A 14111-nucleotide genomic window follows, 5' to 3' on the forward strand; every position below is an offset into this window, starting at 1 on the left:
TTGAGGTCTTAGATAAAGATGTGACTGAACTGCGAATGAAAATTCAGTGTAAAAAAAAGGAAAGTGATAAGATTGCCTTCAAAAACACATGGAGGCGTTGGATAATTCTCAAGAAAACAAAGTAAGAACAAGTTAAGACTAAGAGAATGGATTTCACTGAAAAATTTCACAAATAAAATTTCAGTGAAAGCCATTCAAGAGTTCATGAAGAAGCTGCCTCGCAATGATGAATTTGTGACAGGCCGACTGAAGCCGTACGTGATGCTGTTTGGCCTCGAGGGTTAGAGGCCTTTTACAGATTTTGTAATAATATTGTGAATAGACCTCAGTATAAAAGCACTTTACATGAACAACAGTTTACCACAGATTAGTAGCCTATTACTTCTGACTGTTGACATATGGTATTGTTGTATAAGTATTCATGTTGCTTACATGCATGTAATGAGATTTATTTAGCAGATTATTCAATTCAGAGTGATTTAGAAATGAGGAACACCACAGTAATGTGAGATGTGCTGCAATATGAATATATGTAACTATGACAGTTTGCCTGTATGATAGGCCTAATTATGTGCAAAAATTTCACAAATGTAATTTAGAAATGTATATATTTGATGATGAAAGTGAAATCAACAGACAATAAGTAAACAATAAAAGTTTGATAAAAAGAACCAAAAGAACAAACAAAGATGATTTGCCTGCTGTAGTAGTCATGGACAACTAGCAATATTGCTAAAAGAAATATATATATATATATATATATATATATATATATATATATATATATATATATATATATATATATATATATATATATATATATATATATATATATATATATATATATATATCTCAATGGCTTGGATTTCAATATTTCACAAAGAAACTTGAAAAGAAAATTTTATATTTTTACCATATACCCATATTTTAACATTTGTATAATTTCTCTATATTTTTTTTAATCATGATGCCACCATTCTAACATTTGGAATTTAATATATATTATATTATGTTATATGTTTTTTTCTCGTAAAATAGTGAGCTGTGTATGAAGTGTACTTTAAATAGTTTTCTCTGTTATAATGGGCTGAAGTTTTCAGGTTAAAGAGGTTAAAGACGAGAGATCAATTAGACTGACCAGAGGAAGTATAAAAACAAAAAATTAGCATGTTTTGCCCATATTTACCGCAAGTGGCGCAGTATTTCACTTTACTTCAGAGAACTCTTATCACGACGCGTAATTTATCCTCGCTCATCTCGGAATTCTTGTTTTAAAAGGTAAGGTTTGGTGAGTTAAGGTGTTTAATGAAAGGAAATCGTGGATAATTTTTCAAACCCAACGTGTATCGTATTGTCATTTATTAATACAAAGTGTACTTGTGTTTTGCTTTTCAATCAAATGTCACTCTGATTTCAAAGTGAGCCAGGTAACGGCACGATGAGGCCTGTGACTCAACTGCTCCACAACAAGTTTGTTGTGGTGCTAGGAGACTCAAGTGAGTACTGACTGAGATTAATATGGTTATAGTAACGTTAATGGCCTCCGTGAATCGTGATTACCCACTCCAAACTAATTTACACGTGATTGATTTTTTTTTTTTGATGATGATGATGATGATTGATTTTTAATAAAACTGACTTGATTTTCTCTCCAGTTCAGCGTTCTGTCTACAAGGATTTAGTCCTAATCCTACAGAGAGACTCGTATTTAAGTTTATCGCAGTTAAAAAGCAAGGTCAGTAACTTATCCGAATCCATGTTTCCTTTTACCAAAATATGTACGTTCAAACATTAGATTTTTACATTAAGCTAATTATTTCGTTGGAAAAAAATCCAGATTAAGATGCTATATTTGGTATGGCAGCTGGTTTTTAGTTGGTGCAAACTGGTAGGCCATTTTTAGACCAGCTACAGTTCCAGATTAACATCATTTTAAAGTTGTCATTGTAGTTTTTGGGACAGATAGCTGATTGACCAGCTAAAAAACAGGTATCGCGTCCAAAAGCTATTTTGGCTAAATAACCAATAAACAGTTTTGATTTATTATTTAATGTAATAAATAGAGCAAATAACGCTGCTGTGTATGTAAATTGTGAAAAGTGAGTTGAAATATTCCCTATACTGTATAGAGTTTCCTGGTTAAGCATGTCTGATCTATCTTCTCCATATTTCCTAGGGTGAGTTTGCATTTGAACAGGATTGCCTGGTGGAAGGTGGCCGATTGGGCCAGATGAATAATGGCACTAAGTACAGGGAAGTGAGACAGTACCGCACGGACCACCACTTGATCCGCTTCTATTTTGTGACTCAAGTTTTCTCACGTTACATGGAGAGCATCTTAGCTGACTTTGAACAGGGCATAAAACCAGACCTGGTTATCGTCAACTCTTGTGTCTGGGATATATCCAGGTAGGAGTGCTCGTCATTACAGCTTGCTACATGCATAAGATATTAAGCATGTCATAATTATTTGTTTGTTTAACATGATTTTTGTTTTACTACACTGCACAGGTACAGCCGTGAATGGGACTCGGAGTATAGAGAAAACCTCAACACGTTCTTCAGAAAGCTAAAGACCATTTTGCCAGAAGAGAGCCTGGTTGTGTGGAATATGACCATGCCCTTGGGCAAGAAGATCGTGGGAGGTTTTCTGGTCCCAGAGGTGGGTTACACAAAAAGATGCAGAGGATGAACCCTCATGAACATTGATGAGAGTCAATAATCCTTTTTCATCTTTCCCACAAACTCAGATTGCACACATGGGTCCGACTTTAAGATTTGATGTGATTGAAGCCAATTACTTTGGTGCCACTCTTGCCAACGAGTTCGGCTTTGATGTGCTGGATTTGCACTTCCAGTTTCGCTTCAGCCTGCAACACAGGATGCACGATGGTGTACACTGGAATTCCGTCGCCCACAGAAAGATCACATGCCTGCTCCTGGAGCATGTTGCGCAAGCATGGGGTGTGGAGCTGCCAAAACTTGGTGAGAAATGCAGATTGAGTTGGTTAGCTGAGGTTTAAAGCTGCAAAATAAGCTTCTATCATTTTAAAAGTGGAATATATTTATCTATACCAATCAAACAGTTAAATGAATCACAACTGTAATTAAAAACTTGACTAAAGATGTATGGAACATTTTTGCCACCCATTTATCAAGGTCCTCACGGGGTTTTAAAAAGTCTTAAAGTCTTAAATTTCAAAATCTAAATGTAAGGCCTTAAAAATCTTAAATTATCGGAAGCATTGCGTTCTAGGTCTTAAATAATGTTAAACAGGTCTTAATTTTCCTACGTCCATATAACGCTACCTCATTGAAATCCTCCCGCGACGCGTGTTTATTCTGTGGTGTTGTAGTTCTTTCTTTCGCTAGTCCAGCTATTGTTCGCTGTATTACAACTACAAATGAGACAGCATGCATCTAATATTGCAGCCAATCAGCTTTCGTGTTATTGGCACGAGTCTCTCTGATCATAGCCCATAGACGCATAAAACAGATTTCATTCTTCAGCTGACGGTTCCGCGATCGTGAAAGCAAAGGTTAAACTTTCTCACCATCTTGGATAATGACCAAATAAAAGTATAATATACCCGATTGCACTAAAAATAGTTAATAACAGTGATGTAAACTCCGAACTCCGATGTCAGATGTGTGTGTTTGCCGCCTGTCAGAGCTCGTGCAAGTGTATTGAATATTTTATTTCTAGGCTCATTAGCCTACTCTTGAATGATCAAATACACACATTATGCATATGTCCATATCCTGACTTGAGTTAAAAAAAGTTTGGGACGTGTCAGTAAGTTCTGGATCTGCGCATTAGTAAGTTCTCAAAGTAAAAGCAAACTAATATAACTTAATAACAACACAAATGGGGAAAACAGCACTTACACTTAAAGCACTGTTTATATATCTTTGTTGTATTTGTTTGTCCTATTGTCATTTGTTTAATTAAGTATATATTTTATTACCGTTTACTTAGATTACTTAATTACTTGAAAACTTTTTTTTACTTATATTAAGCAATTGATTATTGCTGGGGTTTACTTGTAAGCTTTTAGTCATATTTCCCACCCCAAGCGATCGTGTTATTAAAGATAGATAGCACACCACTGGAACAGCCTTTTTTTGGTAATGCCAAACAAGATTCATGCATTTTGTTTGTTTAATTGCCATGTGTGACTATTGTGCATCTAACATAGCCGTGTGTGTGTGTGTGTAATAGTACATTTAAGTAAATTTTATAGCTCAATAGATCCCACCAGGATTACCATCCATCCATCCTAATCCTGGTGGGATCTATTGAGCTATAAAATTTACTAATACTTTGTTCAATTTAAATTAATTTGCTTTGCAAGTAATTTAGTGATTCTTCATTTCATTTGCATGTTTTGTTTATTGCGCGAATGGTCTTAATTTGACTTGGTGAAACCTGCAGATACCCTGTTTATGTTTGGTCTTTTTTGCTTTTTTTTTTTTTTTTTTTGCAGACCAGATTAATCCAGATAAGCATCCACCATTACCTGAGAACCACAGCTGGCAAATGGCTACCTCAAGTGCTCCTGCTCCTGCTCGCTACCAAGGTACATTATCAACCAAAAGATTTGGCTCAGTAAATTTGTATTAATTTTATTGAACAATAATTGATCTCATATATACATAAATGCATCTTTCCAATTTCATTATTTTTGATTACCACAAAATATGGGTGTGGTCTAGGGGATGCACAATATATCAGCCATCATATTGGTATCAATCTTGAAGACAGTAGTGATGGGAAGTTCGGTTCTTTTCCGTGAACCGGTTCTTTCGGACAGTTCGTTTCAATGATTCAATGAATAACATAGTTTAATATGAAAAGGCAGTGAAGTATCCCGACACAACAACAAATGACATTTGACTGGAAGTTTTCCAGCTGGCTTATATTATTTTTGAAGCTCTTAAGAACACTCAATATGGTGCATATGGTCAATTACATTGAAAACTTCAATAAAAGCTTGCCTATCATTTGGCGCATAGCATACATTCATAAGTAAAACATTAATGCTGTTTATAGAGCCATTTCTTAGAATGAATCTTCCTTCTGCATCCTTATAGGTCACTGATTAAGTTCGATGCAGTATGACGAAAATGTGACTAAATGTGACTTGTGATCTTGACTAAACACAAACAGTTGACTTAATGATCTAAAATGTTTTTTGACACAGGACTAAGACTGAGAATAAAATAAAAAAATGTCTGACAAAAATTATCACTACTTTCAAGAAATTAAGATCAAGAGTCAGAAGTGTTATTTAATTACAGAAAAATATTACTGAAGAATATTTTGCCGTTTCATCAGCAGAAGCCAGCTTCAGGTCTCACAAGGAGTTCCTAGGCCACAATCTCCACATACATTGAATTGTATTAAAAAAATTCAACAAAATTAATTTATTTTCAAGGTCTAGCTATGTATATTCTGATTGATTGGCTAAGAGAAAATAGATTATTATGGTACATTTTCACACATCAGCGGGCTGAATGAGGAAACTGCACTCCTAGCCGTTGCTTGACATTCATTCCTCAGAGGCCAAATACAGACTTTAGAGAACGGATGAAAAGAATAATAAACAATCAAACAGTATTTCTGTTGATTAGTATCATAAACAAGAAGAAATCATATGTATGAGAATAAATCCTGATTAAGACCTTGATTATAAATCTCATTAGGATATATACATGTATATTGACAGGGCAGTGGATTTCAGAATCCGCATCTGCACCCTTCAATAGTATAAATAACCAGGCTGCCGCACAGATTACTTTCTTTCTTTTTTTTCCTTCAAAGTAATTTTCACAATTTAAAACATGTCTTTTTAGCAGATCCTTATAGCAGGCAGAGATGCTTTTATCCACCTGTGATGCCCGCCATCCACTACAACAATGGTAACAATCAAGCCACTCTTGAGAGAATTCACTTAACCAGTGTAACAATCCTCATGACTCATTTGGAACCACTAATTGTACAACTTTCAGAAAGCACTGGGGGAATGTAGTTTTAATTCATGGTTGGTTATTTTGAAAGAGACCGTTTTATTGTCATCTTTCAGGTCCTGTCTGGACACAGGGCCAAAGGATGAGGCAGTTCAATGGCTTCGGGTCACAATACTGCCATGATGATCTGCCACCCCACATGACTGCAGGTTACCAGAGCTTTGAAAGGGAAAACTTCTACAGAGGTACATATTTTATTATTTTCTGAAATCATTAGGAGCTAATATTTATGATATTGCTCTAAAAAGTGGATTTTATGTGTTTGTTTTTTTCAGGTGCTAGCAATGCCCCTGCTGCCCCCTACTGGCCAGTGAACAATTTAGTCATGAAGCAGAAACGCCGAAGGCCACATGCGGGAGAGAGACTACATCCCTACAGATACTAAAGTTTTTTTGGCAGGGTGTACTGTGTACATATTAAACTATGCACTATATTCTTTATTCGTACATTTTGTTTTAAATGATGCTGGTTTAATTCAGTGTAAATTCTTAAGCTTAATAGGCACTACAGAATGTGAATCTTTTCTTTTTTATAAATACTTGTTTTTTTACAAAAGTGTGTTTTTTGATTTATTTATTCATGTAATGCAAATAATGTAAACAGGCTTTTGACTCAGCAAGTTGTAGATAGATGGATGGCTGAATAGAGATACATACATACTTGGAGGCTGTCACCACCTGAAACTCGTGCTCTTCAAAACATTCCTGAAGCATTTTTGAAAGAGGCCACAGCCTCCAGGGAATACTGTTTACATGAAAGGGAGTACATAGTCTGTAACAATGCTTAGGTAGATGGTACATAACAACGTAATATACACATGGATGGCAGGACCTCAGGTTTCTCAGCAGAATACTTCCCAAAGCATCACACTGCCTCAGCCAGCTTTCCTTCTTTCAATAGTGCATCCTAGTGCCATGGGTTCCCCAGGTAGGCCACATACCCGGACAATTTATCCCACCCACTAACAAGTGCTGTGATGTAGAGATCATCAGTTATTCACTTCACCTGGTCATAATTTTATATGTATATATTTATTTTAATTAGCATTATTAACATTTGAATGCACTGTATTTTAAGAGTGGGGGCTAGTACAAGGAGAAATCTGATAGCAAAAATAGCTGACCCCTCTCAATTCCCCCACTTCGTGAACCCCTACATCAGCTGTCTGTTCTGCTCCTCTAATTTCTTTTTCTATCCATATAAGCCTGGCATCAGGATCCTCATCTGAGAACTGTAAGAGAACCCCTGAGGGATTCAGCACCTGTAAGCACTGTCTCATTATCTGTCCAGCCTTAACTTGACCTTCTTTAGACCTAACTAATGCATCTGTAGTACCCTTGTCCAATATCATGTCCAGGCTTCTTGTCCCAAAGTGTCCTCTCAACTTTGTGCAGTCCAGCTCCAGGAAAGCAAGAGCAGAGGATGGGTTGCATGGCTGTATTGATGCCAAATTAGTGTTCTTCTCCATAAGTTTCACTGCCACTGGAGAGATATCAGCACAAGTAACCTTTACAGCACACGGAGAAGTTCTGTAGATACAAGGTCCTAATGCAGATGTGCCACAACCCATGTCCAGGATGTTAAATGGGCCAATACCGGAATGAGACATGGTCTGAAGTGTAGGGAGAATAAAGTCCTTGACTGAGTGAAATCCAAAGAACCATTCAAAATTTTTGAATTGGCCTTTGCTTCCATTTTCTGTGTAGAATCTGTCCCATGTTGCTTTTTTATCCATGTTTTCAATCAACTCATCTGTGAACAGAAGTTATACATATTAGCAGACAGAATAAAAAGACACGATTCCCCAAGTATTACAAGTCTTTTTAAGCTTGTTTATAAACCTGTTTGGAAATGGTTTTGTGCCGTTTTGCACAATATGGTTAATATGTCAAAGTGAATCTCTACCTAACTGAAACTTGACAAATACAATACACAACGTTACTTGTCAAACTAGTATGGTGCCATCTTTGAGCTTCCGTCAGCTTTTGAAGGGTCCTCAGCGACACTGCAAGTCTGTTAAATGAAAACATTTTTTTTTTTTTACAAATCCCAGCTTAAATAAAGGCATTCAAGAACAACCACAACGCTAGCAGCATGCGTCTTACTCTGACTGAATGAATGACACGACCCGGAAGTGTACATGAGAGAGGGGGCGGTGGAAAAAGAACTCAATCAAGATGGCGGATGAGCAGCAGGAATCATCACAGGTAGAGATGGAGGGTAAGTACCAAATTAAAATTTCCTCGCGCAGTCTAATAGATGAGTGGCATGCGTGAAAAAAAAAAAACATCTGCACGAGGGAGCTTGCATATTATAGCAACGAATTTGTTTTCACTTCTGCACGAGCAGGAGGAGATGCAGAGCAGAAGCATACAAAGACCATGGGCTCATTTAAAAAAAACAGTCTTCCAACATTTTTGCACACAGTCAAATTTTCGTTTGGAAAATATTTAAATAAATACTAAAATAAAAATGTACGCTCTCAGTTTAAATTGATTGGTAGTCCTGTTTGCCAATCAGTTGTATACTGTAATATTGACTTATATTAATTTAGTAAATTAGAAGATAATTGGTGTATATATTTGTATATTAATTTGATAATAACCGTTATGGACGTTTGGGATACTCGGTTAGATTAGATAATGGTTAGAGGACTCACAGGGCTTTGTTTACATTACGTCGGATCGTGTAAAGGCATGAGAATCAGCGAGGTGAAAGAACTCAACTCCAGCATTACCAACTGTAATCACTGTCAACTTGGTAAGATCGAATTCTTGTGTGTCAGGTTTCTTAAACTTTTATGACTTTTATCTATTTTGCAGGAGTAAACTGCCTCGCACACGATGAAGCCATAATGGCACAGCAGGACCGCATTCAGCAAGAGGTGAGGGAACCTTCTGAACCAATACCATGGCTTTGATAGCTTTGAACAATCTAGAATTTAAAGCTGAAGCATATAATTTGTCATTTTAGTCACCCAAAAATGAAAATTATGTCATTCATGACTTACCCTTATGTTGTTCGACATCCGTAAGAAATCCTTTGTTCATCTTCAGAACACAAATGAAGATATTTTTGTTGAAATCCGATGGCTCAGAAACGCCTCCATTGGCCACAATGACATTTCCTCTCTCAAAGACCCATAAAAGGCACTAAAGACATTGTTACACAATCCATCTCACTACAGTGGTTCTACAATAATTTTATAAAGCAACAAGAATAGTTTTTGTGCAAAAAAACAACAACTAAATAACAATTTATATAGTGATGGCTGATTTCAAAACACTGCTTTTTGAGGCTTCAGAGTGTCATGAATCAGCTTATTGAATCAGCAGTTCGAGAATAGTTTTTGTGTGCAAAAACTATTCTCGTTACTTCAAAAAATTATTGTAGACCCACTGTTGTGAGATGGGCTTTGTAACGACGTCTTTAGTCTTAACAAATTCTTAAAGGAATAGTTCACACAAAAATGAAAATGTTTATCTGCTTACCCCCAGGGCATCAAAGATGTAGGTGTGTTTGTTTCTTCAATAGAACTCAAATTAAGATTTTTAACTCCAATCGTTGCTCATATAATGCCATGGGGTCTAATTCGAAGAAACAAACTAATTTTAATTTTTGGATGAACTACCCCTTTAAGTGCCTTTTATGGGTGTTGAGAGAGGAAATGTCATTGCGGCAAGTGGAGGCCTTTCTGAGCAATCGGATTTCAACAAAAATATCTTTATTTGTGTTACAAAGATGAACGGCGGCCTTACGGGTCTGGAATGGCACAAGTAATTAAGGACAGAATTTTCATTTTTGGGTGAACTAACCCTTTAACATCATTAAATGGAATTGCCTTAAAAGTGCAATAGGTTATTCTATGCAGATTTTTTTTGTTATGCTGGGTGAAAGTCTCCTCATTTTCTTACAGCAATCACTGTGTTTAGCAATCCAAATGTATTTTTATAAATATATTATCATCTGTGGAACGTGTAGGACCATAGACTGTTCGTTCAATCATTGTCTTTAGTCAGAATTAAATTATATATAATTTGTTCCCTATGAGTCAATGTTTGTGTGTAGACCACTGTACAGCCTGTTCATGCAGACATCATACATAATCAGTGCATTCACGTATGCTGTGCAGAGCGTGTAAGAATGGCAGACAAACAGTTTTGCTTGTTATTGTAGTAGTTATTTACTGTACTATAAAGTTTTCTCACTGGTGAATGATAATCCAATAACGTTGTCTCTGGTCGTCTTGCTTTCTGGCCTGTTGACGTTCGTATGTTTTGGAGGAGGCGTTGCTTTGAACGGCGATTTACAGCCAGGAAGGTGTGATCATATGCTTTTAATGCTAGCAGGCTAAAGTTAGCATTTCCAAGATTAAATATTGTACCTGACACCAAGAATGATAACTATAACACCCCAATTTCATTGTTTGGAAAAGAGACTAGAACTGTTATGTATGCCACTGATTTTAAGAAAGTCATATTGATTTTGAGCAATATGAGGGGGAGTAAATTAACTAACCTTCTAATTGCGTGTGTTTTATTTTAATAGATAGCCACCACTAACCCTTTAGTGTCGGACATACAAGATCTCTCTGTGCTTCAGGGTGAATATGCTGCAGAGGACACCATTTACCAACTCAAGATAAAGGTCACTACAGTTTCATGAGCTTTCTTGACAAGTGCTGAAACCTTCTGTACAACTGTTTCTCCAACATGTGTCTTGTTCATAGGACCTTCACAAAAAGTATGCGCACATTCGGAAGACACGGCCGGATGGAAATTGTTTCTACAGAGCTTTTGGATTTGCACATTTGGAGACACTACTGGAAGACAGCAAAGAGCTGGAAAGGTAGTTTTACTGTTTTTGAATTGCTTAAAGCAGATACCACTGCTTTTCTCTGGAAATTACACACTAATTCAAGAAACCGCAGCAAACTTATTTATGTAAAGTGCAATTTTGTATATTGTGTACATATTATTTTGCTTTCTGTCATTTGGTCAGTGAATGTATGTATCACTCCTTTCTCATTTTTGGCATTATAGGTTTAAAGCCGTGGCAGCTAAGAGCAAACTGGACCTTGTAAACCAGGGCTTTACTGAATTCACTATTGAGGACTTTCACAACACTGTAAGTTGGAAAATGTATCATTTAAACTTTATGCATTCTTCTTATATTCAAAACTCAAGGCATAAATCCTGTAATTTTACTTGAATCATGCTGTCTGTGTAGTAAGTTGGTGCTCACTGTGGTTTCTCTCCTTTGTCAGTTCATGGACTTGATTGAGCTGTGTGAAAAGCAGCAATCACTTGGAGAGCTGCTTAACTCCTTTAATGACCAGAGCGTGTCTGACTACATAGTGGTTTACCTGAGGCTTCTCACCTCTGGATACCTGCAGCGGGAGCATGTGTTCTTTCAACACTTCATAGAGGGCGGCCGGTCTGTGAAAGAGTTTTGCCAGCAGGTGAAAAGATTACTTGTGCTAGTTTGTTTTTGACGTCTTAATGTTAATGTCTTTTCAATGAAGCTTCTATACCGATGAGCTAGAACATTATGGCTTAATATGCTGTTGGTCATCTGTGTGCACACTGAGGCATGAACGGTACAAGACAGCTGAATGTGTCCTGTGGTATCTGGCACCAAAACGTTAGCAGCAGATCCTTCAAGTCCTGTAAGTTGTGAGACGGAGCCTCTTTAGATCGAACTTGTTAATCCAGCACATCCCACACATATGATCAATTGGATTGAGATCTGGAGAATTTGGAAGCCAGGGCAACACCATAAATTCATCATCATGTTTCTCAAAACATTCTTGAGCAATATGTGCAGTGTGGCCAGGTGCATTATCCTGCTTCAAGAAGCCACTTCTACCAGGGAACACCATTGCCATTAAAGGGATAAATCACTGCCTTTTCATATTAAACTGTTATTCCCTTAACTAAGCCGAGTTGATACATACCTCTCTCGTCTCAGTGTGTGCACTTAATCACTCTGACCCGTGGTGAAATTCTGATAGCATTTACTTAGCCCACTAAGTCCAGTTCATTCATTATGGTACCAAACAGAGATCAAGTTAGAAGCAACCAAACACCTCCATGTTTCCCTATTTAAATACAGTTACACGAATAGTTGAACGATCAAGTATGGTGACTACTATAATGTATGGTGGAATATCACTTCTGAGAGTACTTTGACTCAGCACAGTAAAAAGTCCCGGCTGAAACATCCTCCCTCACATCTCCCCCTCCCTCTCATTTCTATCAAAAAGGGGGAGGGGGAGGGGGAGATGTGAGGGAGGATGTTTCAGCCAGGACTTTTGACTGCGCTGAGTCGGAAGTACTCTCAAAGGTGCTATTCCGCCATACAGTAGAGTTCAGGGAGTTCGCAGGTCAGAGAGATTAAGTGCACGCACTGAGATGAGAGGTATGAATCAACTCGTCTTAGTTAAGGGAATAACATAGTTTAATATGAAAAAGCGGTGATGTATCCCTTTACGGGTTGTACCTGGTCTGCAACAATGTTTAGGTAGGGAGGTACATGTCACATTTACATCCACATGAATAACACAGGGTTACCCAGCAGAACATTGCCCAGAGCGCCACACTCCCTCCACTGGCTGTCGTCATCCCACTGTGCATCCTGGTGCCATCACTTTCCCAGGTAAATGGTATACATACATGGCCGTCCAAGTGAGGCTATAGAAAACGAGACTGATTAGACCTGGCAACCTTCTTCCACTGCTCCAAGGTCCAGTGATCGCACTTTCGATGGTGGACAGGGGTTGTCACAGGCATTTGATTGGTCTGCAGCTACCATTCATAATCACCATTAAAATTGTGATAGCCTTTATTGCCCTCATGCAGCATTGAGCTTTGGGTACCCAACACTTTTGTCACTGTTTTTTTGGTTGTGCCTCACTCGGATCACTGCTGACTTGGAGCAACCCAAAAGCCTTGCTACTTTTTCAGATATATTCTGACCCAGTTGCCTTGCCATAACAATCCAGCCTATGTCAAAGTCACTCGTATCTTTATACTTGCCCATTTCTCTTGCATTCAAAACATTGATTACCAGAACGGATCGTTTGCTTGGCCTCTAATCTATCCAGACCTCAATGTGTAGCATTGTTACATGATCAATGATATTCGATTCATAATGTTTTGGCTCATCAGTGTACATTATTTAAATAAGCTGATTAGGATAAGATTTCATGAGGGACATACATTGGTATGTTATTGACTTTTGGATTTTATTTCAACATGTGACTTTTCTGGACAAATGCTTCTTTTAAAAATTAGTATGTGGTGAATGTTTGCGTGTGTGTTGGTGCATATGCCTAAATATGGTCCCGTTGAGCTATATTAAATCATAGTATCAAGGATTATACTTGGTGTAATAATGTTTTTTTTTTTTTTTTTTTTAGGAGGTGGAACCCATGTCGAAAGAAAGCGACCACATCCATATTATAGCCTTAGCACAGGCACTGAATGTGCCCATATTAGTGGAATACATGGACAGAGGAGAGGGTGGAACGGTGAACAATCATATCTTCCCTGAAGGAAGTGAGCCACGCATCTTCCTGCTCTACCGCCCAGGCCACTATGACATCCTGTATAAGTGATACTCTATATATTCTGTGGTTCCATTGTCAAAAAAAAAAAAAAAAACCCATCCCAGTTCTACAGCCAAGTTGAGTCATACACATGTATGCAAGACTTTGCTATGATTAAAGTCACAAAGTTTTCACTCAGTTCTGTCATTACAAAATCATTTTTTTTTCAGTACAGTTGAAAACTTAAATGCTTTTAATCTCGAAAAACTGACACTGCATCAAACGGCAGCATTAGGGTTGTACAGTAGGTTTTTGTGGTTGTAAATGTTGTCAACTTGCTTTTAGTGTTTCCTTTGTTACACTGCCTTTCATGAGTTTTATTAAAGGGACTTCCACCTCACATGACTAAAGTGAATTTCTGGTTGCAAAAATCATTAATTGTGAATGTTATTCACAACATGAAGCTAGTTATGCTAGTTTCCATGAAGCGGAAATCAGAAGTGGATCTATGCCAGTAACAAAAAGACCACTA

At 37.4% G+C, this 14111-nt stretch overlaps 3 protein-coding genes across 7 annotated transcripts; 2 read left to right on the forward strand and 1 right to left on the reverse strand.

Annotated features, from left to right (window-relative positions):
- The first annotated feature begins 1175 nt into the window (after window positions 1–1175).
- On the forward strand, window positions 1176–6562 carry fam113 (family with sequence similarity 113). Of its 3 annotated transcripts, none has more exons than XM_067443692.1 (10): window positions 1176–1278; window positions 1428–1496; window positions 1656–1735; window positions 2177–2409; window positions 2512–2662; window positions 2751–2985; window positions 4488–4580; window positions 5857–5922; window positions 6087–6215; window positions 6306–6562. In XM_067443692.1, exons 2-10 carry the CDS (start codon window positions 1439–1441, stop codon window positions 6413–6415), a joined length of 1155 nt encoding a protein of 384 aa, XP_067299793.1. In that variant the 5' UTR covers window positions 1176–1278; window positions 1428–1438; the 3' UTR covers window positions 6416–6562. The 3 variants fall into 3 exon arrangements, with proteins under 3 accessions (XP_067299793.1, XP_067299785.1, XP_067299801.1); XM_067443684.1 differs by having other exon boundaries at window positions 1179–1278; window positions 1420–1496; XM_067443700.1 differs by having other exon boundaries at window positions 1179–1278; window positions 1420–1496; window positions 5860–5922.
- Window positions 6563–6588: 26 nt separating this feature from the next.
- On the reverse strand, window positions 6589–9053 carry cskmt (citrate synthase lysine methyltransferase). 3 transcript variants are annotated; one of them, XM_067443736.1, is made up of 3 exons: window positions 9041–9053; window positions 7973–8043; window positions 6589–7782 (listed from the first exon to the last, which is right to left on the reverse strand). In XM_067443736.1, exon 3 carries the CDS (start codon window positions 7763–7765, stop codon window positions 7103–7105), a length of 663 nt encoding a protein of 220 aa, XP_067299837.1. In that variant the 5' UTR covers window positions 7766–7782; window positions 7973–8043; window positions 9041–9053; the 3' UTR covers window positions 6589–7102. The 3 variants fall into 3 exon arrangements, with proteins under 3 accessions (XP_067299837.1, XP_067299846.1, XP_067299827.1); XM_067443745.1 differs by lacking the exon at window positions 9041–9053 and adding an exon at window positions 8136–8205; XM_067443726.1 differs by lacking the exon at window positions 9041–9053 and having other exon boundaries at window positions 7973–8147.
- otub1b (OTU deubiquitinase, ubiquitin aldehyde binding 1b) lies at window positions 8157–13989 on the forward strand. The gene is made up of 7 exons (XM_067443712.1): window positions 8157–8250; window positions 8853–8914; window positions 10579–10677; window positions 10760–10878; window positions 11073–11157; window positions 11297–11491; window positions 13451–13989. The coding sequence occupies exons 1-7, from the start codon at window positions 8208–8210 to the stop codon at window positions 13646–13648; spliced, it is 801 nt and encodes a 266-aa protein (XP_067299813.1). The 5' UTR covers window positions 8157–8207; the 3' UTR covers window positions 13649–13989.
- Window positions 13990–14111: the final 122 nt, after the last annotated feature.

This window comes from Pseudorasbora parva, chromosome 1 (assembly GCF_024679245.1).
Source record: "Pseudorasbora parva isolate DD20220531a chromosome 1, ASM2467924v1, whole genome shotgun sequence".
Lineage (NCBI taxonomy): Eukaryota > Metazoa > Chordata > Actinopteri > Cypriniformes > Gobionidae > Pseudorasbora > Pseudorasbora parva.